The 25,545-nt window shown below is 40.2% G+C and overlaps 2 protein-coding genes across 10 annotated transcripts in view; one reads left to right on the top strand and one right to left on the bottom strand.

Annotated features, from left to right (window-relative positions):
* Nucleotides 1-25,545, top strand: part of iqcd (IQ motif containing D) — a 104,363-nt gene that overhangs the window by 6,513 nt on the left and 72,305 nt on the right. Inside the window, exon 1 of one of the 9 annotated variants that reach the window (XM_064297702.1) lies at nt 1,341-1,978. The exons of 6 other annotated variants lie outside the window; for them this stretch is intronic. In XM_064297702.1, coding sequence (XP_064153772.1) covers nt 1,956-1,978 — 23 coding nt within the window. In that variant the 5' untranslated portion in view covers nt 1,341-1,955. Of the gene's footprint in view, nt 1-1,340; nt 1,979-25,545 lie in introns of those variants that run through there. 2 more of the 9 variants (XM_064297707.1, XM_064297709.1) reach the window with 2 other exon arrangements.
* On the bottom strand, nt 6,989-9,333 carry LOC135233090 (uncharacterized). The gene is made up of 3 exons (XM_064296271.1): nt 9,238-9,333; nt 8,539-8,570; nt 6,989-8,029 (listed from the first exon to the last, which is right to left on the bottom strand). Exons 1-3 carry the CDS (start codon nt 9,288-9,290, stop codon nt 7,488-7,490), a joined length of 627 nt encoding a protein of 208 aa, XP_064152341.1. The 5' UTR covers nt 9,291-9,333; the 3' UTR covers nt 6,989-7,487.

Genomic DNA, 25,545 nt, shown 5'->3' with positions numbered 1-25,545 from the left:
AGAGTGCAGTAAAGATCGTAGTGCCAGAAGTGACCACATAGATCAGGATTCCAACCCTGTAGAGTAACCTGTTCAGCAAACAAACAACAATCCTGCCAAGTACAAACTAGCACTGAAATCACATTTGCGAACCCAATAATAAACAAACACAGAGCGGAGTTAACTTAGGGCCAAGCGCATAACCTTGGCAACGCGCGTGCGTCCCATGTACCATTTACAAAAGATGATTCTGGAGTTAATTCTGCAGAGAATTCAGTGCCTCTTGAATCAAATTAGCCGCGTCGCGGAGTATTTGTGGGAAACTTTTTCTGCTGGTCATGACCGCCCGCTGGCACAACATACAGACATTCGCGTTTGTAGGGCTGGCCCCGCTGTTGCGATCCAGTCAAAATTGTTGGCAATGTGACGCTTTACAATTGAGCACCTGTTCTTCCTTATCCTAAATGTAGCCATGAAAATGTAAAAAATCACCCTGTCTGTCTGGAGTATGCGCACGGTAGCTAGGGCGATTAAACAAACAAAAAAACGACTTCACACATCTCTCACAAAAGAGTTTATTGGGCTATTGTCATCAGCCGTGTTTCGGTCTGTGGTCGTCTTGGTAGGGTTCTGCATTTTCAACCATTTACGGACTACGGGTGATTCCTGTAATTCGGTGCTTCAAAAACTGTTTTGGTTTGCCCGACCGTACGTGATATCGCAGTGCGATTGCTGTTGCTATGGTTGTCATAGCGCTGAACTGTAGGAGCTAGATTTCAATAATGAAGTGCGATATGCCGATACATTGCATTACATTTATTTGGCAGACGCTTTTATCCAAAGCGACTTACTGAAAGTGTATTTCATGGTCATGGACAACTACAAAACACAGGTTCAATAAGTATACTTATATAATAATACTTATTTTGTACAGCTATTTCTAGCCAAGAACACCGTTTAGTCACACAGTGAACACTATTCTGACCTAACCTCTGCAAAGCCAACTAGGCAGAAGAACAAGCTACAGTATTAGGACAAATACAAATTTCCAAAAAGTGCTGGGATGGGGGAACATGTAACGAGTGTCATGAAGCGGGGGGGGGGGGGGGGGGGCTTTAGAGTGAAATAGTTAGTACAGGTATAGTCTGAAGAGATCAGTGATCAGTACGGCGGAAGATGGGTAGTGAGGGAGAGATTCGAAGAGGGACAGGGAGTTCGTTCCACCACTGGGGAGCTAGGGTGAAGAAGCTCTGTGATCCCTTTGCTCGGGTGGGAGGCGCCCTGCTGCTGCGGCGGAGTGGTCGAGCAGGCACATAGGAATAGCAGGCGATACAGACGCGCACTGTTGGGTCACAGGGATATTTCTAAAATAATCGGGTCATATGGGTCCTCTAAACTGGCTCTGCGCACCCCCTGTCCTAATACCCAAGCTACGCCATTGATAATGGAATTAATTATTATTTCCACAATTCTCCAAATTGCTGCGATAAGACTCATAAGTTCATGTCGGGTGTCCTATATTTTGAGGCTGGTTTAACACAAATTAGTATACGTATGGACTAATTGATAAATCTTGCAATCCTATTTGTAACATGCAGCAGTGCAGTAGACCATAGTAATTTACTGTCGTACTACAGTTTCATTTTCGAAATGCTCGGTGAAAAGATTACTCAGTAAATCCGATCAGCAGTCTTGGTGAGAAATCGCTCTTTCTGTCTTTTCTGACGTCGTGCCTACCGAACTACCAGAATACACTGTGTAGCTGCGCATATGAATCTGACAGGTGGACAGCTTGACCGCAGTTCAGGTTTCTTAGCAACACTGAAGACTGACTGATGTAAACATTCAGACAAACTTCGACAATATATTTCGGAAAGTAGGAAATACAGCTTGCTGCGAGGTACAATTGGAAAACGGTTGAAGCGATATTACCTGTAAAACTAAAGGGAAGTAAGATTTCCACGGAGGCTGATTGTATGTCTATGGTAGCAAACATCAGGTGAGTCGTTTGGATACGTTGTCATACATTTTTCTTACCATGAAGAGTGCCTGACCGTAGAAATGTGTTAACACGGCGAAACAATTACACCGAGATATACCAGCGTTGGGAAAAAAGGCTGTATGTTGTAAATGCATTTCGATCAAACATAGTGCACGTTAAATAAAAAATAGAGTAAAAAACATTCGTCAATCACGCTTTCTGTTTACAGTACCATCACAGCGAGGAGTGTTTTGAACCATATAGCGCTGTACCCCCTTAGAAAAAAATGGGGAAAGAAAACGTGTAGGCTACATGAGAACTTTAAAGACCCACTCGACTTTGACAACTTTATAACTAAACTGGCTCACGTTTTAGTTAATAAAACTCAAAAGTAACTTAAACATCCAGTCGGAACTAGTGGCTTAATAGCCTAGTTCTGTAATTTAGTATAATTCTCTGGAGCATACATGAGTATACTTCATGTACTAAAGTTGTATGTTGTTCAAGCATAATCCGGGGACATATCCATTGTTAGTACATAAGAAAAGTGAAGTGAGCCTCAGCCATGTTCTTGGGTTCATGGAACTGCCTGCACAGGCAAACATGTTATTATTAAGAAATCATTGAAAATTCATGGAAATAGGACAGCACCTTATTCCTGAACTTCCCTCAGTGCCAGAAACAACATAAAATACATCCCAGTTCAAAGCTTCATGTATTCATGTCTCTTTATACATAAAGTTACCAATATTTCATTGTCCACTCCTAAATCTTTTGGAACTGCTCAGGTGTCTGAACCATTTGTACTGGTTGGGATGGATCTTGCTGGGAAACCAACAGCAACTCCAAGACTCAATATGTACATATGCCTGATGGTTGACCACAAAACAAAGTGGGTTGAGGCATATCCACTAAAATCTAACCAAGCTGAGGATGTAGCATAATGCATTATGGAATTCTTCTATAGGATTGGAGCTCTTAAAGTAATTCTCACTGACTGAGGAGTGGGAATTAGGTGCTGTCCTATTATCCTACTGCTTGAATAAAGGAACTTGGACAAGATGGACCCTATGAAGTTTTATAAGCACATTAGCATTCTTTCTTAAAATAACAAAGACTTCTTGATTCACTTGTGAACAAGCATACACCTACACATCAGGAAAATATACTCAGGAGCCACATCTGTTCAAAATGTAAACAAGTAAGACATTCTTCAGGGTCGGGAAAAAATTTATGACAACATCTTTGCTAGCTTCAATTTCTTGCTAATTAAGTTTGTGTTACTTTGGTCTTTCACAGTCTTGGGCGAATATATATATTTTTTAAAACCTTACGTTTGTTGAGTAGCTGCATGTAAGTTATAGCTAAAGTGATCGAAAATACGACAAACAATTTTCTGTATTGTTGTTAGATGTTTATATTTGCATGTAGCAATGCAGACAGCCAATTAAATGTGTAGTCTAGTCTAGTGTAAACAACAAATGTAACAGCCAGATCGGATCCAATTACATAATATTATGGCTAAGCATATAGCAGTAGGCCTATAATATATTGTTCATGTTTTTGAACAAACTTTCTCTCTCAGGTATGCAGTCACCTGCAAAATGGTTTGCACCCTTGAAAAAAACCATTAAACAAAATTGGTGATGAGCTATATGTTATGCAAAAAATGTAGGAAAAGTACATGTTCATTGTAAAAAGTAAATAAAAAATGCTCTGAGAAAGTTTTTTAGCAAGTAACAATTTTATTATGCAAAAACATGTCAAAATTATTTACAGCCCCAAATTCACTACTATGCTTCACAAGGGTAACACTACAGCACTGAGTCACCTTCTGTGTTTCTTAATAAATATATTGGGGGGACCTTTGCACATCCCTTCAGTTCATTTGGTCTGTGTTTGTGGACTGCCCTCTTCCATTCAACCACAGATGTTTGATCATGTTCATGTATGCATGGCCACTGCAAGGCAATGACTTTGTTTCAGTTAATTTTCATGTCATGCTTATGATCATGGGTTTTTGAAAGATTCATTTGCTGCCACATTTGAGTTTTTTAGTATGAGGATACCATGTTTTTGGCCAGTATGACTCTGCACCACATGCTTAGTGGGTGTGTTGTGGAAGCAACACAAAGAAGCTGTACAGCATAATATTTATATTTTATCTCAAAATTCCTTACAAGTTGCTCCATGGAGATGAAATTTGAAGCAACGTGTTCCTTATTTTAAAATGTCCATATTGAAGGTTTTTGTGAATGGTCCAGCCCTTTGTATTTCATGTGCCCCGCTTAATTTCTCACATTTACTTCTTCTGTAGGGACTATTGATACAGCTCACTTGCTGTGCTGTATGGTAGTTTGTGAAATCAAAATTGCTGAGGCAGAAAAACATTGAAAAAAATATGATGGATTGAAAATTTCCTTTTGTCTCTTACAGTAGCAACATTTTTATTTACACCAATAATTTAAATGATCAGAGTCAAAGTTAGTAAAAGTAGTTAAACCCCTTCTGTAGCATCTCCTTTTGAAATGACACCCAAAAAAAAAAACGGTTCCTAATTTTGAATCCTTTTGCCTACATATATCATCCTTGTCTTTTCTGAAAGGTAATTCTGCAATGGATAGGCACTGTCACCTTTTAACATTAACACATCTCATTAGTAAAAACTTCAGAACACTGTTTTAATATTTCAAGTTGTTTAATTCCGTACCAAATAGGCATCTCCAGAGTCACCGTCTCTCAACTTCTCTAACCGAAAATAACTATCTAACGATGAAAGGGTCATGTGTTTTAAAAAGATTTAAAAAGAGTCTCTCCTTTCGCAAATGTAGGGGAGAAAATCCATAAATGTAACACTTGATTTATGTAACATAGTCAATAACTTAATGTACAATGCGGCTACCATAGCAATTTAAGATTTTTTACATATAAATCCTCTACCATCTCGCAAAAGAATGGAGCAATCTTTGCAAGGCTGCGTCCCAAATGACTCACTTGTTCACTCATTCACTATTCCCTATATAGTGGGAAATATGTAGCACACTACATAGGGAGTGAGCGGCAGAATGAATGTTTGCTTTGGGACACTGTTGTCATCACCCTGCGCCGCTACTATCTTTTGAATATCTGTCGCACAATAACGGAAATTGCGTTCGTTATTGATGTGGTGAGAAAGCGACGTTGTCTTTGGTCCCTGATAAAATATTTTTTTGAACGTAATCTTTACGTGTATATATGAAATTCTCGGTTAAATATTCATTAATATTGGCATCGACTAAATGTATAGCAATATGCTGTTCAAAAATCTTTTATCAGGGACCGAAAATGATGTCTTGCTTGAGTTGCACTCAAGCGGCCAAAACCAGACTTCGTTTTTGAAGCTCATTTCCTGGTGTTGTAGTTCCTGGTTGCTCACTAGCGCCACTACGGATGGCTCCAGTATAGGTGTTTTCATATCCGGTTTCCATGTAAGTCTACGGTACAAATGCAATAAAAATACAAAGCCACTAAGTTTTTCTCACAAGAACAAATAGTCATAATAGGTGTATTTTATTCGTCTTATGACTGTCCATGGGTCTATTTTATGATTTATTGCGTCATTTGGGCACAGGGCCAATATTTGTTCTGGACCAATGAGGTACAGCTTGCGTCACTTCCGGATTACTGCGGAGGACTGAGCTACAGCAGGGGCTACAATCTGTGGTCACTGGGTCTCTGGGTGGGAGGTGGCTTCTCATGACCTTGACATTGCCACTCCGACTGATCGTCAACCTCTTGTCTGTGTGAAGCAGAGACTGTGAAGTTGGCAAATGCAAACGTCCCATTTCATAGCAGTTTCATATCAGTATCATTATGGCGTGTGTTGCTTACAATTGTACTAATCGACCTTCAAAGAATCCTTTTCTGAAGTTTTTTCGGTAGCTAAGTCATTTAACTATATCCTTAACATACTTTGTCTAACCAAATCATTAATTGACAGAAAGCGTAATCAGCTAGCGCAAGTCTAGCATGTTAAAACAGTTAGCAACTTCGGCTTCCAAGCTATTTGGCTTGCAAGCTAGCTAGCTTGCAAGACAAAGCTAGCTAGCTAACCTTAGCCGGCAAATATACAACCTGTCAAACGTGCTTGAAGGCTTGTCAGTCGTGTACATTCCGTAAATGTCTACCTGTGCCATGTTTCATGTATGTGACAATCTAACTATTATACCGATTTATTTGCTGACATTGTGGGATAAACTGCAGGAGTTCACAATTTAGCCAGACCGGGGCAATACGTCTTAAGGTTTATGCTTGAATAACATGTACACACGGTGCAAAAAGAGGGATCGCTTACCCTCTTCGGTACATTCTGCCAGAAACAGCTATGCATGTTGTCAAGAATACAATTTCCATGTTCAGGTTGTGCAATACTGATATATACTGATTATATTAAAATGTGCAACATTTATCACAGTGTAGGAAAAATAATAAACGCACCCCAATAAACTCCCGGTGCTGGATCATAGAAACATCAAATAGGTAAAGAAAAGACTCGCACATTCGCTTTATGCTCCTGAAAATATCATCGTAGTAGCCTATTATGAATGCTATATATATATATAATAGTGAATACCGATGGGGTTGAAACGTTAACCGCGCTTATGGCTAAATAAATAGGCTACCGTTATATTTTTTTTTAGCATCAAGCGAGTGTGCGGGTCTTAACATTTTTAAAAATCAAATGAAGGACTGAGATTAATGAATTTACACGGGGGGAGTTTGAGAACCACTGTTTTAAGGCACTTCTACAATTGTCTCTATGAGTGCTACTAATGTAGTCGTGAGGGAATTATTTACGTCTAGCAATGAATAGGAGTGTACATTGCTTTAAATGTTTTGTTGTACCAGTTGCCCTTATTCATGATTCATCAATTTGAATGGTTTGTTTGGGATCATTTAGTCTTTACATTTAAAAAAATGAACAAATTCACATTATACCGACTGTATGAGGCAAATAGTGACCCTTCAATCAAAAAAACAAGTCAAATATTTCATTAAAACAGTTTATTAATTGAAATGTTTCCCTGTCATTTTGTTTCCAGTAGTAGTGCTTGGGGTTAAAAGAAATTCGTCATTGCCATGGTTTAACTGGGGTGCAACTCCAGTCCACTATAAAGTGTATGCAGAAGTAAAGCAAAACTAAGAAAACAATACTATTTACAGATCAGACAGCTACATCTGGCTTAGGAGAAGGGAGCAAGAAAGGCCATGGGTTGGCATGGCAGGAGAGGACAAGACGTGGGGGGGAAAGGGAAGATAAGGGACAGGGATGAGAAAGAGCAGGGGGAGTTGGATGAACAATGTCATGGCTACAAATTACCAATAAAAGTAATTAATTAATTAATTTATAAAATTCATCACATAAAGCTTAAAAACATGACCTATTTCATTTTTAAAAATTGTTCCGTTAAAAGCTAAACCCAGGATTGAAGAAACTGCCAGAAATGAGCGGTGAAAACTCAGGACAGCAGCTTCTCCTCCCCTGGATTCAGTCTTTAAGGGAATGTATTATATTATTTAAAAAAATATCATTTCCCCTAGGTGTGAAATGAACTCCATCCTTGAGAAATAGGTCATCATTTTCAAATGTTATGTGAGGATGTGGGACAAAAATGCCTCCTAAATCCTGAACAAATGCAGCCATGACATTTCTCACCCACTTCCTTGCTTTGTCGATCTTCCCCGGATTGGCAGTCCTCCATCGACGTCGCTGAGTGATCCCAGACAGGAAGATCTTGGTTCCTGGGGATTGCCGGTGGAGGTCTTGCAGGTCCCGCTTCATTCCTGTGACGAGATCAAGGCTCTTGATCTTGCCAAGGTCGTTCCCGCCACAGTGAATGAGCAGGAGATCCGGGGCTGCTCTTCCTCTCAGGGACTGGTGAATGAAAGGGAGAAGGCTCTCCCACCTCAGGCCTCCCCAGCCAAACCAATGGACAATGGTGTCCAGACCCAGGCTGGTCCCCACAGTCTTCCGTGCTCTCTCCTCCCCACGCCGGATGTAGCTGTCTCCCACAATCCACACATTCTTTGCTGTGGAAGACAATGAAATACTTCTCATTCAAAACGAACACTGATAAATACACACATATATAGTCTGGATGTAAGATTTTAAAGACATCCACAGTTTTTACAGTGGTGTGGCACGGTGTGTTCTATTATATACATTACTTAACTGACTAGTACTGACTAGTTTAACTGAAGGCACAGCAGTGGTGGCTGCTGAGCTAAAAAATCAACGAGGCAGAAAACTTCCCCTTAAACTGATTATTGGTCTTGGCTTTCAGACATTTTCCTTTCCTCTGCTCACAATCTGACTAATGTATTGTATAGACAGGATAAACACCGTGTCCTTCGCCATGCTATGCCAATCAAATAAATTCGAAACAACATTATAAACTCAAAAGGCTATCTAACTTGTGCTCATTCAAATGACAAAGCACAATAATTAAAAACAAGTTGACACCAATAGCAACGTTAATCAATTTCGGGAGTTTTCTGCCTGCTCATTTTTTTAGATCGGTAGTTACAGACAAACTCACGGTTAGGACGTTTGCTTTTCTCCATTGATGATCTACACGGGAAAAAAAACCAAATAATTAGAAATTCAATGTACATTATTCTTGTCTTCATGCACCAGGTGGAAAACTTGCTATACAAAGTGCTTTGCCATAGTTACACGCCTGCAGATCAGTTATTAAAATACTTGGTAGATTTGTTAATCACCGCTGACAGTGTTAATTTTTATTCGTTTAAAAGCGACTTGCGAACGATCGGTCAGCTAGCATCACCCAGCGAGTGAACACCACAAACGGCGGTAGAGTAACAGTTATTGGCCCATTAACTGACTTGTGGCGAAAACCTACGATGATAACTTGCTGGGTTAACAGCAGGTCTACCAGACAGTTATATGAAAATCAGCCTAGTCAAAAATCACCAGTACACATCTCTGATTTATTGACCATCAGTGTCTTCGATGTTATTCCCCTGTGGTTCATATTGCTAATGCGTGAGCTAACCACGGATAGCCTACCTAGCTCACTGGCAAGCTGATATGCTAGCTAAGCATATACGGTGATGTTTTGCAGAGAAACATAAGTTGAAGCTAACTGAACATAATTTTATTATTAAAGTCATACATATAACGTCATTACATGACACAGTACAGTCACGGATGGAAATTAAACTCTGTAAACATTTCATAATATATTTTAAAACATAACGGCAGACAGTTAGCTTACCTCGAGTTCGTTCGTGGTTCGTACAGGTTCAGGTTGATGGGTAAGTGAAACATGCTTGAAGGTCATGGGCTTTTACGCACCGGGCTGTCAATCACACTGTAAAACTCACAGAGCGGCTTTTAAACTCTGTGGTTTTGGCTCCAACTCCAAAATGGCCGCGCCCGCCATTGAGCTTCAAAACGTATTTTCGGAGACCCACGGAGAGTCAATGGGTGACGTCACAGTAGCTTTGTCCATATTTTTTACAGTCTCTGGTTGCACTGCTACCGAGATTATCTAGCTTCTTAGCTAGCAGGCAGCTCTCCGGAGAAAAACCGTTAACGTTACACTTGGCACTCTAACGGAAACTGGTGATTTTTTGTATCGAATATGCAAATATAATTAATGATTTCACATAACTATGGACAACTTGCATTTATACAAGTAGCTACCACTAGCTTTTTCCAACTGCCATCTTCGTTGAAAAAAACCGTAAAGCCCTACCGCAGTGTATTGTGGGATGTTGGGCTTCCGGATAGTGTACATAGCTTGTACCCTACATTTTGCAGTGCATTGTGGGGCGGAAGTAGTTCACTATATAGTGTGTTACAATTTTGTTTCTCAGATAGGACACACCACAAATTGGCTGTGCCAAAAGTAGTGCACTATATAGGGAATCGGGAGTGATTTGGGACGCAGCCCAGGAAATACTTCCAAAAAACTGTTTTTGAGTGAGCTAGGTAAGGCCTTATTTTTTATTTTCAATAAATCAAATCATACAACATTTAAAAATTATCTTGTATGCTAGGAGACCAAAACAGCATGACAAGTTTGCATTACTGTAACTGGTGTTACAGTTATGCCCCCTACTAACAAAATGTGGTTGTGGCGACGTACTATTAACGTCCTCTATTGGTCCCGTAACGTCCGCGTTACGTCTCAATTTGCGTAGTATTACCGTAAAAACGTAAGACCAGCGCCCCATCGCTGCGACGTCGCAAAACAACGTTGTGGATACGTAACAGTTACGTCCTTACAACTTTACGTTTGACAATGTAATAGAATAACCTTACCCCGACGTTGTGATTACGTCGCCAGGAAGTCATCCGTCGTAACGTTATAGATTTACGTCGCTGACACGTTGTATAAACTTCTTTATTACGTTATTTACCTTTCCACAACGTTGCGGATTGGTCACTTACTTACTAAACCCTGACCATACATTTTGATTTTGTATGTTAAAAAAGGTATATCATGGTGTTGTAATTTTGATCTCCATTCTATCCTACCAATGAAATGCCATTGCTTCTGTAATTCATATCTTCAAAATTTAAGATACTTTAAGTGCAGCAATAAAAAATGTACACATATCAAGCCCAAATAGAATAGAAAGCCTTTATTGTCATTGTATAGAATACCATTGAGATCAGGTTCAAGTTACTAGGTAGGCAATATGTGCAAGCATAATTATGGTACAGAAGATGAGACAAACATACAAAACTAGATACAAAAACATAAAAAGGGTGAAGGGTAGTTTCAGGACAGTAATAACCATAGACCAATGATTTCAACATTAATAGTGTTGAGTATTTTTGTCTTTTTCAAGCGGTGAACTACATTTAAGTTAGAATCACCTTGGATCAACTTGGAATACAGTCACTCTTGTCTCAGGCATGTCTTGAGTGGGGAAGGCTGGACCTCGGGTTCTTCACTGGGGCAACAGTCATAAGGCCATGTGTGGGAGCTGAAAGGATATGAAATTGGACCAAGTAAGAAAAATACATTGAGTAACACACGCAGCAGGCTAAAATCGTAATTGTGTTTTGACAATGACAAACAGTCAATGAGCAAAGAGCTGTTTCCATATAATATCCATAACTACCTTAATTCTGATCTTGCTCTAGTTTCATTTGAGCTGTTGGGCCAAATGTAGAGAACTCTGCAAAAGAAAATCAATTTAAGTCAGTATTTGGTGAAAATACAGAGAAATACTCTTGATTAATATTGATTACACAATGCACTGGCGCGAAGCCAAAGCCTATTTATTTATTTATTTAAATTTTTTAAGGCCACGATTACACCAGGTATAGAGTAATAATGCTAGAGGATTTTGACGAGTTTTTGTATTTCTAATGGAAATAATGTTTAGCTAAATGCTTTCAAAAGAGCGCAAAAATAGCTTTCAAAAGAGGCGCCAACAATGCTAGCTTGAAAAGGCTTGCTAGCTCCAGTTTGTCAAACACCAAAAACCAAATGAAGACCACACAACTATTTTATATATTTATGATGCATATTTTAACCAACATGTTGATATCTCATTAGGACGTGGACAAGGTGAATTACAGCTTTCAAAAGAGCACCACATACGTTAGCTTTCAAAAGAGGCGCTGGCAACAATGCTAGCTAAAAGGACATGAACAAAGGTGCTTTACAGACAGCCGTTTATACATGTCGAATTAGCTCAATTGTTAGCTAACTAGACAGGCCATCGCAGAGATCAGCTAGGTAATGTTAGCTGGTCTTACATTACATTTGCACTGGGTTATTAGTGTTAAATACTCAAAGTAGCAATATGCTATCTATTTTCCTTTTCCTACTACAGTATTGCAAAAAGTAATCCTAAAGATTTTTCCATCTTGGGCAACTTCCCGTAGTTATTTTTTAACCTTAGGGCGCATATTACAGTATTCCCCCTTATTACTCTCAGTGCTGTCATTTTTATATACAGTAGCATATACAGTTTTCCCTCAAACTCTTCCTTATGGCTTTGTTCGTCCACAGGGGAGACGATTTCTTCAACTTTTTTCCTTACCTTTGGAATGAATTTACATTGGGCCTCAAGAATAACCTTTTTGAACCTGTCCCACTTCTTTCACAGTCTTGCAGTTAAGAAGTTGCACCCAGTCAATATTACTTAAATTTCCTTGTGTCTTGCTGAAATTGGCTTGTCCAAAATTTAAAATTCTGGCCATAGAGGAGGCCATATTCATTTGCCGTAATACATCAAATCTAGCTGCGGATTGATGCTACAAATTCTGTCCAGATCATTACATAGCACCAGATCCAAAACTGATTTCTCTCTTGTAGGCTGATTGACAAACTGTGCCAAAAAAGAGCAATTGAAGTCACCAATAATAACAGTTTCACATTCCTGACAAGCTTGTTTTATGTTTTCAAAGAGCATTGAGTTCACACTACTGTCTGAAGCTGGCAGTCGGTAAGGCCTTTTCATGTCCTCCTATGAGCTTTATTCAGATACCCTCACTAGGCATGAGCTAGTCAATTTCTGTAATTCTCTGCACATTAAAATTTTCTTTGACATAGAGAGATACACCCCCACCTCTCTTACTGGATCTATCCTTCCTAATGAGTTTGTGCCTTTCTATATTATATTCATCCCCATCCTCATCTCCAAGCCATGTCTCTGTAATCCCAACTATGTCATAGCCAGAGATGGGCAGTATTTCTGTTACTTGTATTTGAAATATGTATTTCAATTACTTTTGAGTATTTTGTAATTTGTTTTTGACAGGGCTGAAAAAATTCTAATGTAATTTGTAACAAGATACTTTAGAGTGGAGTAATTTTGTATTTTCAAAATACTCAAAATACTTTCTCCTTTTTTCTCGATTTAACACAACCCTCCCCTCTTCAGCTCCGGTTGAGAGACTGGTCTCATTTTCAGGAATGATATTCCATCCACACAGGAGGCGGTTAACACCAGGAATATTTGAAAAGTTAGTTGTTCTTAAAGGCAACTAAATAGGCTACTAATTTAAGTGGTGTTGGGACACACTCAGTGTTGTGTAGACACACACAGACAAGACATACACAAATGGACGAACATACACAAGGACGCAAGCCTCTCCTGCTGTTCGCAGGTTCAGTGAGTGACAGTTTTTTTAAGTGATAAGAAATTAAACAGTGTTGTTACTTTGCTAGGCATTGGTTTCAAAAGACGGGTGTTTTGAAAACAAGTGAAAAAGTGGAGAAAAGTGCTTATCACTGATTACCCACAGGTTTTATACTGTGCATGTTTGATTGCTAAATTACAGAAAATGAAGCAGGCAGTTGGTAAAAAAGCTCTGTTGAAGCTTTTAATCAAAGTATTTGAACACAGTTTCTTTTATTTCTAGTGATGTCTTCATTTCAAGTCCAAGAAGAAAGGTTGAACAGTAAAGTAAAATCTGTCTGGAATTTTGGGGACATACTGTTTGAAAATGGTGTGAGTGCTCTTGTGTGCACGCATGGATATGTGTGCAAGTGTGGTTATGCCTGGGTAAAATATGTACATACACAGTACAGTCATATGCATATACAGTAGCATTCTACTTCCTGTTCTTCCTTCCTGTATGGTTCAAACTCTCACCAGAGCCTTGTGTACATTATAAAAATCTTTTAACAAATTCAGAATACCCAATGTTACAAATGTATTTTCCTGTATTTTGAAAATACAAAATACATGTATTTTATCTTGATACATTTTCTGGCTCCAGTATTTTGTATTTTATTTTGATACATTTAGTTGAGGGGTATTTTGTATTTTGTAACAAGATACATTTTGATGTATCTTTGCTCATCTCTGGTCATAGCCCCCACTATTCATAGCAGCCTGAAGTTCCAACATTTTAAAAATAGCATTTAAACAAAGACATTTCAGATTATTACTTCTACACATCCTCTCCTGTTCCCTCCCCTCCCTAAAAGACTTAATTAGTGTTCACGCTATTATAGGAAGCCCTGACAGCTTCCATCCAGGCAGTCTGGACTTCCCTACACTTTTCACTTCCTGACCTACCTGCCCCCCAAGTCCCTAGTTTAAGTAATCCTGTGCTAATCATATGCTGGCCCAGTGCAGCAGTACCCCTCCAGTTCAGGTGCAGCCCCTTGTGCTTGTACAGGTAACCCCTGTCACAGAAGTAGTGCCAGTGCCCCAGAAACCTGTACCCCTCTTTCCTACACCAGGTTTGTAGCAACGTGTTAAACCTCCAAATAAAACTTTGCTTCCCTCTGCTTGCATGTGGTAGTATATTGGAAAAAACTAATGTGGAGGTTCTGCTCCCAATCTTTTCTGCTAGCTCCACAAATTTGTCTTGCCTATGTCATTGGTTTCTACATGAACCATAACCACTGGATCCCTCTCCACTCTGGCCAAAAGCTTGTCTACACACTCCAGGAGATCTCCTCCCTGGGCACGAGGAAGACAACACACCCTAGGGGATTCCGTTTCATACGAACAGACTATGTAGTCTACTCCCTAATAATTGAGTCCCCCACTTACACCAACTTTTTTTCTGGGAGGATGTAGTCACCTGTGTGCCCAGTGGCATATCAGTGCTCACTCTCAAGGTCAAGAGCCAGATCCAATTCCTGCAAGGACTGCAAGGACACCACAACCTCAACCCCTGTGTGGTGTGCACACCCTTTTCTGTGTCAGCGCCCCAGTGTCACCCAACTATATCTCCCTGCCTGCTCTGGATTCTCCCCCCTTCCCAGCCATGGTTTGCACACTAATTCCTTAAAGGACATGCTACTCAATTCCTGGAACTTAACCAGTTGCGAACTGTGGAGTCAAGCAAGCTGGCCCTCAAGATCAGGAATATTGCTTTCAAGGTGCTCAACCAGTCGGCAATGGTGGCAGATGAACTCGCCCTGGAAATCGTTTTCCAGAAGCGCGATCATCCTGCAACCCTCACACAGCTTTGGCCACATTTTTACCCCCTAACAATCACCCTCTCTCCCTATGTCTAGAGTAAGTTTATGCCAAGACGGAGGCACCAAGACCTCAACTTAAAAAGACGCGGGTGGCTTCAGATTACTAGTGGCAGAAACTGGAGAGGAAAAAAAGGCACTTTTAACTATCTAACATTAAGTGTTGAATAAATAACACAAAAAGAACTACCCAGTGCAGAGTCCCTCTGGTTATGAATAAACTAACATAAGCCGCGTTTCCACCAAAATTACCCGGAACTTTCAGTCCCAGGAACTGCTTTACCAGGAACTAAAAGGTTCCTTCAGCCAATGGCTGTCTGCGTTTCCACCGGGGTCTAAAGTCCCGCGAAGATTAGGCAAATTAGCCCACTGACGTATGGAAAAGCGACGTTGTCGTCGGTCCATCTGTCATGATTTTTTCTGTAACCCCATACTACCACCGAAGTAGCCTACATTATTTTCTAATAACCGGGACAGCCCGGAGGGGTTTATTCCACTTATATACAACGGGTTGCCAACAATGACTATATATGGTTACTTTTGTATTTATTGATTTTTATCGATTTAATCACATGGAATTGAAATATTCTTCTGCAGCCGTTTGGGCATATTTTACCGTTGTCAAGCAAAACTGTCGTTGGTAGTTGAACTTGGACCGTTATGCAACAAATAGGATATAACAGACCAATAGTCAGATTGTAACTGTTTTATATATCCTCTCAAACACATTTATTATGTTTTCATGCGAACATTCGCTTTCATGTTTTGACATCCGAAGCGACAGAATGCATTCACATTTCCAATATAACTGGCAACAACAGCAGAAAACATGCACACGTTGTAAACAATTTGCTGTTTGATTACTTTCTCATCGTCAATTCTATATAGGCTAATCGCAAAATGACAAGAATAGAACGAAAACTCGGACTTGCGTGAAATTTTAAATTAGTAGTGGTACAGCCACCGTTTGAGTTACTGCTAGCCGAGCAGCGAAGTGTGCCCTCCAGATGCGAACCATGCACCATAAATTAGTCCATAGTCTTCCTGGTCTTTTTGTGAAATTGAAGAATGGCAGAGTAAAATTACGGCAGTCTGAAAAAGCTAAAGGTACTATTACCAGAATTAACCTGTTATTTTACCATGACAAAAAGTGCGGAAGGTGATTTCCAGTTTGCTTTTACTGTATCACCAATGTGAATTACGCAGAACTACCGCATACCTCACATAACTGTATCAAACGTTTTGATTCAATTACAATGGGCTAACAAAGAAAATCCGGAAGAAAATATTCAGCAACCGAATTAATCCGTTTGAATGTTTTAGTACGTAATATGCTGTCCCAGCACGAATGCTTAGCATTTTATAAAACGAATACTAAAGCAAGAAAGAACAGAAGAGCACACGTTATAATTCCAAGACGTTGGCAGGCTATAACCAAAACTAGGCTACTGCGCCGCATAACATACAAGTTTGATTTGAAGTTATTATGAAAATAAATCGGGTTGCGCCGGCATATTTTCAAACATGGCGGGTAATGGCGGAAAATAAATACAACACAAGTGCTGCGAGTACTCGACCAATCAGAAATGTTCAGCGCTGCAAGCTCCACCCAAAAGGTTCCTGTACTTTCGGAAAGTACTACCCCCCGAGCAGGAACGTTTTGGGGGGTAAAACAAAGCCCCCAGAACTAAATTTAGACCCTAGTTCCTGCGGTGGAAACGCACTGAGTTCCTCAAAAGGTTCCTAGTTCCGGGGTATAGTTCCTGCGGTGGAAACGCGGCTTTAGATAGCTTTTACAAAATAGCAATGACAGAAGGAACCTCTGTACAAGGAAATATTTTATTTATATCTCAGAAGAATAAAACCAAAAGAAGAATAAAACCAAAGTGACCGAAATATCTAACTGGCGAGTTTGCTAGCTGAGTGCTTAACGGTGGAAAAAAGTGGAAAACTCCCCCCCGTCCCCTAACAGCAACAAAGATTTTCACCTTAGGAGCAAAACCGTCACAGCCAGGAGGACCAGGTGAGCAGTCTCTGTGGAGTGCCCGGATCGAAAGCCAGGCTACTGAGGGTCAAGCAGGTTGTTCTGATGGAGATGGAATAGTTAATCCAGGTACAGTCTGTTGAGATGCGTCTTCAGACTATGGCGGAAGATGGGCAGTGACAGAGTGCATTGTATTGGTTCGTAGAGGAACAGGGAGCTAGGGTGGAGAAGCTCCATGGTAGGGACGAATGAGAACCATTCACCCCTCTGCAGCAGAGCAGAGTGGTTGAGCTGGCCAGCAACCAGTAGCCAGTGGAGTGACCTCAACGGGGGGGGGGGGGGGGGTGATGATATGCGAGAACTTAGGAAGGTTGAAGACAAGTCAGGCAGCGGCATTCTGGATCATCTGCAGTGGCTGTATGGCACAAGCTGGCAGGATTGCAAGGAGGGAAATCAAGTAATCAAGACATGAGGCCACCATAGCCTGGACGGAGTGGCTGGGTGGAGTATGTGGTCAGGTGTGGTCAAATCCTCCTGATGTTGTACAGGAGGAATGTGCAGGACCATGATATTGTCTTGATGTGCTCCTTGAGCTGCTTAAGGTAGTCACTATGGTGCCATCGACAGTGATTGAGAGCTCCCGTAATAAGGAGGTCTTGTAGGGAATTAATTCAGAGGAGAGGGATGAGTTGCAGTGGCAAGTGCTTCCATCACAGCCAGGAGGGCAGTCTCTGTTGAGTGCCCGGATCAAAAGTCAGACTGGTGAGGGTCAAGCATGTTGTTCTGATGGAGAAGTGTTCTGATGGCATAATGGTCTAGCGCTGATTTTCATGGTTTGGGCTAGGCCCCTTATTTCCAGTGAAGGGAAATATTAATGCTACCGCATACAATGACATTCTAGATAGTTGTGTGCTTCCAACATTGTGGCAACAGTTTGGGGAATTCCCTTTCCTGTTTCAGCATAACAATGCCCCCAGGCACAAAAAGAAATGGTTTGCTGAGTTTGGTGTGGAAGAACTTGACTGGCCTGCACAGAGACCTGACCTCAAACCCATCAAACACCTTTGGGATGAATTCCCAGATGAGTGGAGGCTGTTATAGTAGCAAAGGCAGGACCAACTCCATATTAATGCCCATGGTTCTGAAATGAAATGTTCAACAAGCACATATGGGTGTGATGTTTGGGTGTCCACATACTTTTGGTTATGTATGTGTGTATATGTATGTATGTACACACGCAGGTGACAAAGAAAAAAACTGAATAAATGAGCGGAGAAACATTACAAATGCAGATGCTTCCATACAGGTGTAGTGCATCACACATTTAAGCATTTAACATTCTAACATACCCTGTGGCATGAATAAAAATGCTGAGCATGCCCAGTTGTCCTTGATTTTGGATCAAGATGGCAAGATGAAAAGATATAAGTGATTTTGGAAGAGGGTTCATTATTGGGGCATGGATGGCAGGAGGTTCAGTAATAAAGATTGCAGTGCAATGCAATGCAGGACATGATCAGACTGTGTCAGCAAGAACACAAGAGCCTGTTTTTATCATGTTTTGTGATATAGCATGTTTGTGATGGTCATACCCTATGAGCTAGACTTCTACAACAAAAGCCGCGTTTCCACCGCAGGAACTATACCCCGGAACTAGGAACCTTTTGAGGAACTCAGTGCGTTTCCACCGCAGGAACTAGGGTCTAAATTTAGTTCTGGGGGCTTTGTTTTACCCCCCAAAACGTTCCTGCTCGGGGGGTAGTACTTTCCGAAAGTACAGGAACCTTTTGGGTGGAGCTTGCAGCGCTGAACATTTCTGATTGGTCGAGTACTCGTAGCGTTTGTGTTGTATTTATTTTCCGCCATTACCCGCCATGTTTGAAAATATGCAGCGGCAAACCAATTTATTTTCATAATAACTGCAAATCAAACTTGTATGTTATGCGGCGCAGTAGCCTACTTTTGGTTATAGCCTATCAACGTCTTGGAATTATAACGTGTGCTCTTCTGTTCTTTTCTTGCTTTAGTATTCGTTTTATAAAATGCTAAGCATTCGTGCTGGGACAGCATATTACGTAGGCTTACGTTGCTGAATATTTTCTTCCGGATTTTCTTTGTTAGCCCGTAATTGACTCAAAACGTTTGATACAGTTATGTGAGGTATGCGGTAGTTCTGCATAATTAACATTGGTGATACAGTACAAGCAAACTGGAAATCACCTTCCGCACTTTTTATCCGGGTAAAATAACAGGTTAATTCTAGTAATCTTCCCTTTAGCTTTTTCAGACTGCCGTAATTTTACTCAATTTTACTGCCATTTTTCAATTCCACGAAAAGACCAGGAAGACTATGGACTCATTTATGGTGCATGGTTCGCATCTGGAGGGCACACTTCGCTGCTCGGCTAGCAGTAACTTCGAAGGAAAGCAAACGGTGGCTGTACCACTACTAATTTACATTTTCACGCAAGTCCGAGTTTTCGTTCTATTCTTGTCATTTTGCGATTAGCCTACATGGAATTGACGACGAGAAAGTAATAAAACAGCTAATTGTTTACAACGTGTGTATGTTTTCTGCTGTTAATGAATGTGTTTGAGAGGATATATGAAAATCAATAAATACAAAAGTAACCATATATAGTCATTGTTGGTAACCCGTTGTATATAAGTGGAATAAACCCCTCCGGGCTGTCCCGGTTATTAGAAAATAATGTAGGCTACTTCGGTGGTAGTATGGGGTTACAGAAGAAATCATATGACAGATGGACCGACGACAACGTCAGTGGGCTAATTTGCCTAATCTTCGCGGTACTTTAGACCCCGGTGGAAACGCAGACAACCATTGGCTGAAGGAACCTTTTAGTTCCTGGTAAAGTAGTTCCTGGGACTGAAAGTTCCGGGTAATTTCGGTGGAAACGCGGCTAAAGTGCGACACAGATGCTCATCGTTGGGTCACAGCGATATTTCTAAATTAATCGGGTTATAGGGCCCCCCTAAACTAGCTCTGCACCCCTTTTCTGAATACTCAAGCTTCACCATTTCCTGTCACTGATTTCATGTTTTTTATAATATAGCAAGAACCATCCATAGCTTTCTTTGAACTTACTGTTCATCCTGTGTTCAGCTAGCATTTTAGGTGCTTGCTGCAAGAACTCCATGTCACACTGTTTTTGTTGGTTTCTTTGTTCATTTAGTCATAAGTGAGCACTATCAGTTTAGCTATGTACTATTAGCTATGTCTCTGTGCCAAGTTAGCATGTTGGCTATTAAGAAGTGGAATGTCAGCAAGTTTTGTACATTGTACTAACTGTGGGAAGGCAGACTAGTAGTAGCTACGGTAGCTTACATTCTTGCATGCTTAGCTAGCTAGGCAGTTTTTTAAATATTATTTTTTGCAAAGTGCTCAGAAGCATCTACCATATCGGGTGTGGCTAGAGGTAGTGCTAGTGTTGCTCAGATACCATTATGAAATGTAGTGTGTAATCGCAAAACATTTAGAAACACAATAGAGCTACAGCCACAACACTGGACAAATCCTGGTTCAGATTTGATGACAACACCACCAGAAATTAGCTTGCTTTGTTCCTGCCTGTCACCCTCCCCCTCCCTCTCCACCTCTAACCTTTGCCACCTCTGGCAGTCTGGAAGATTGTATAAAATAACTAGAAAGGTTACAATTCCTGAAGGAATTTTGTGGGCTTGCTTCAAATTCCAACTGGCACTGTCCTCAAGCCTCAATGCATTTCAATGAGGGCGCATAGCTCAGAAGAAGCATGAAACCGTCCAGACCCACGGCTCACCGTAGCGTTACATATACAGCCGGGGATCAGCAAGTAGCGATTATGTTCCAGGGATTAGTCATATCCTATAAGTGTCATGAGTAAAACTTGGCTAACTATATAGCTAGCTAGTAATGGCATGTCCTCACCTCTGTAACGTTATTTGTTGTCCTCTGTGTGTCCATACATCTGTATCGGTGGTTGTAGTGTCCGTGTGTCCATACATCTCTATCGGTAGTTGTAGCTGTGTGTCATTAGCTCCTACTTATGCGTGCAAGATAGCATCCATACACACTAACTAGGTTAACTAAAGTAGGCAAAACGCTAACATGTTAGGGTTAGCTAAAGTAACGTTAGGCGATAAAGCTGTGCTTAGAAATCTCATGCCGTTGGAAGTGCATCCTGCTAAACGTCCATGAGTGAGTGAGTGACCACCTGTGCATGTGTCCTACTAAATTGTTCCACTAAACGTCCATGAGTGACCCTCTATGGAGTGACAACAAAAATTGCTCACAAGAAGTTGAATATTTCAAAACGTTTTGAACATTTCAAAAATCTGAATACAAGCAACAATGTCTGGAACTAGCTGGTCATTTTGGTGTAAAAAGTTTGAATGTAGTGCAAAAACTGTAGGACTAGTTAGAGCTAGAAAAATTGGCCGCAAAGTGCAGATAATAAAAAAAATATATAAAAGATAACAAGCCCACTAACTAGCGGAGAGCGTGGCCAAATCTAACATGGGGTAAAATGTAACACTGACATTTTAGGTAGATGCATCGAGCTTGAACAATGTATTTCAAGTTAAACACGCAGAATTACAATCTGTTTCCAACGAACGGCGGATAATATTTATTTTATGAACGGTGGTTCAATAAGTATTTCGGGCAATATTGCCAAAAGTCTGCAAGTATATTTTTTTACTGGAAGTGTATTTCAGCTGCTGTATTGTGTGTGTATGTCAAGGAATCCAAATGCATGTAATTGTAAGCAGTCTTTCAGTGACTAACAGATTGCATAGCTTTGATATAGCATGCTAACTTGCTGGGATTGCTAGCCAGGTATAACAGCAGACACCCCCCCTCCGAGGTTGGTAGCCTGTTGTCTGTAGACTGTTGATTAACCAATTGATTGGACATGTTCAACTTAGACCAGATCTTCATAAATATATGTAACTCAACTTTAACGTAAGGCGTTGTGACATCGATTGATATAACTGTTTGGATCAAAAAGACATTAGACGGGACCCAGAGATTTTGCATGGCACATTATTATTCAAAATCAGGAGGCTGCTCCTTATTTATTTAACAATATATATATTTTTGAATGTATTTAGATGCTCACCGGTATGAAATGGGATGAAGTCCTACATTGCATATGCCCTGTGCTGTGGAGTCAAAGATGTTTTCACTGTCCTCCTCAGAAATATTTACTCAGACTCAGAGTGATTTCTTCCAATGCCTCCAAATTTCGAATGTTCTGTTTAGACCTAGGCATTGCAAAATAAATTTTGTTGTAAAACAACAATCTTTACAGGCACAACACCTCAAGAACTTTTCTTGCCAGTCAAAACATTTTCAGCTTGTGAACTCAAAAACTGTTTTATTTACACAGGAGAAACAATACATGCCCTTTCATGCAAGCCTAAAAAACTACAGTATACACTGTTAGAAGTTTAATTTCATTGGCTAAAATACTTTTCAGTTGTCACAACTAGGGCTGTGCCATATCGTATCGTCCATGATATACCGGTACAATTCCTCCCCATGATAAGAATTTGTCATCCCGCGATATTGACGATATAGTTGATGACGTGTTTGGGCATCTCGCCATCTCACACGTAGAACGAGAACAAGCATGACAGAAGGCGGAGTTCCAACCCTAGATGAGGAGGAAGAATTAATCCCCAAAAAAGGAGCTTCCTCCGTACAGGGTTCGTACGGTCATGAAAAACCTGGAAAAGTCATTGAAATTTAAAATGCAATTTCCAGGCCCTGGAAAAGTTATGGAAAATAATATTTTTTGAAAAGTAATGGAAATATAGCTAAAGTTACATCAAATACAATTGCTAATTAATCCAATCATAAAAATAGTATGTATCGTAATAAAACGTAAATTAGCACGTAACCTTCGTGGTATTTTGGTGTTGTGAGAAGTTAATTCGGTCTGGCTCAGTCTGTTTACAGGCACGCCCAACAGGCACGCTTCTGCCAATGTAGCAGTTAGTAAACGTAGGCCCTACTGTGCCAACAATATGCCAGGGAAGTGCAGCTTCAATAATATATCAGGGCTCGAAATAGCACTGGTGCTCCCAATTTCAAAAAGTTAGGAGCACCCACCAAAATGTAAGGATCACCAACAATATATGCAATAGATTTTTTATTGATAAAACACGACAATATAACAGTACGGTTTACAAGTAACAGTTAAACTGTAAAATGTGTCGACTCTTCAAGGAATTGCGTGTTATGCATTCAAACGACAAAGCGCTTCTCCTCACATTAATACCGCTAATTAAATCAACCGCCAGTAAACTGCATCGGAGAAATTAGCTGTTTCAACCGGGTCGCTACACAAAACACTACGTTAATGTTTCAAAAAAAAAATGCCGTAATCGTTCGCTTCAACGTTTCAGCTTTCGATAACGCTAATAAATTGAACATAAACTTTTGTCTTCAGGTAACATAAGTAAACGCATTAGCTGTCTGTGTCGCGTGACAGTGGAGTGCTGCAAAAGGGAGTGACTGAAGGCTAATATTAACCAATTTAAAATCAGCATTAAAGGTAAGAATGTCAAGCTCGCGATTGGTTAGAAGGGTCACCGTCAGCTCACAAGGCACATATTGAGTGTACTAACTAGCGAATGTACAGAGGAAGAGACGTTCGACTGAAAAAAGAAGAGAAAAAAAAAAGGTTGCACCAGAACAATTATTTGCACTCGCACAAATGTTTATTTGTTTTAGAGAGGCACCATATGTTTCAGATGCAGACCTAATTTTACTTTGTGTTACAATAAATCATTTTAAATCGTCCCGCTGAGATAAAGTCATTTGTTTTGGTCATGGAAATTCAGTTAAAGGTTGTGGAGAAGTCATGGAAAAGTCATTGAAAATCATTGGTAAAAAAGTGTATGAACCCTGTCCGTAATATGGAAGTGGTTCGGATACAAAAGATCAGTTGTGAATCAAACGTCTGTGATTTGTAAAGTGTGTCAAAAACCCGTATCAACAAAGGTGGAAACACATCAAATTTGTCCCACCGCCTCAAGCAAAAACACCGATCGGAATATGAGGAAAGCCAGAAGTTGCGTGAGGAGAAAGCGGCAACAAGTAACGTTAAGCAAACTCCTTTAATTCAGAAGGGTATTGTCAGCACGTTTGCCAATGGCACTCCCTATGATAAAAAAAATTTTTTTTTAAAGTAAACGCTGGAACGAACTGACGGAGGCGGCGGTATTTTCATAGCCAAAGACATGTTGCCAATCCGAACTGTTGATGAGGGATTCAGGCTAATGATCCAGAAAATGGACCGTAGATACTAGTGATGCACGGATCGCATTTACATCCGCGGGCACCGCGGTTAATCCGAGGATCGGGCAGGCCGAGTCATAAAAATTAATATTCTGATTAATAGCGGATGGGTTGCGGGTGGGTGAAATAATACATCATTAATGAGGAAAATATTAATTACATTCTCTAAAATGTGAACATATTTTAAGCTTTATTTTTCATCAGGCACGAATTAGCAGACTAGACTCTCATTGCACCAATTGCGGCATCCATTTGCCTTAAGCAGCATTGGAGGCAAAAAAGATCCGAGAGAAAATTTAAAAAGAAGAATTAAAAACAAAAAAAAGGAAGGGCAGAAAAGTTCCATGTGGGAACGATTTAGTGAAATACTTAACCTTGACGAGTCAAGTGCTGGGTATGTCATATGCAACAGCAGCGAAATAATGAGAAATAATGGTAATGCGTGATCGGGTGCGAGTCTCTAATTTGGAGAAAATAATTTGTTCGGGTGGGTGGCGGGTGGATGATTTATGCGTACATGCGGATTCGGATGACGTCAGAGCCGATCCGCGCATCACTAGTAGATACTGCCTATAGTGGTCTATAATTTTATGCCGCAACCACAGACATGTGGAGCAGCCGAGTGACGAAGCCATACATTAGCATTACGGTCCACTACATGGGGTTTGAACAGCTCTTGCCTCAAGACAAGTTTTTTCCCAGATGATTTCCCAGAAGTGTTAATTTGTTGTATGTAGCCCAGTTTATGAATAAAGTCAGAATCGGCGTTTACATCTCAAACTTGTACTTGATTTGAATCATTATTGTGTTTATATACTGTTTTGATGTTTTGCAGCATAGTTTAAGACTTGTTAAGTTTACACTATTTAAACATTATTTGCACTTTTACAGAAGAAAAGTATATTTCCATTTGTTTTTCCTGGGGTTAGATTATGAATCCTGCGAGTATTGGTGTTTGCATTTTCACTGGAATTTTGTTTTGTGAATAAAATTCATATTCTATTTTTTAGCCTACTTAGCTTAATTGGTATAGTTTAGTATTTGATGATGGTCAGGATTAAGTTTTACTTTTTTAGATCAATGTTTGTGTTTGCACGGCTCTCAAGACTGTATGCTGATGTGACTTGTGGCCAAAAAGATAGCATTGCATGGTATTATTTTCATATTGTCATTTATATCGTTACCGCAAAAAATACCATGAAATATCATGATATAGTTTTAAGTCAATATCGCCCACCCGTAGTCATATCTATATCTCACCACTAGCTGACTGTGTACTGGGTAGAACTTATCCGTTTGGTTGAACAGATAAACCCTTATAATTTTA

Source organism: Anguilla rostrata, chromosome 10 (genome assembly GCF_018555375.3).
Source record: "Anguilla rostrata isolate EN2019 chromosome 10, ASM1855537v3, whole genome shotgun sequence".
Lineage (NCBI taxonomy): Eukaryota > Metazoa > Chordata > Actinopteri > Anguilliformes > Anguillidae > Anguilla > Anguilla rostrata.
Note: the sequence above shows the minus strand (reverse complement) of the source record. Positions and strands in the feature narration are given on the sequence as shown.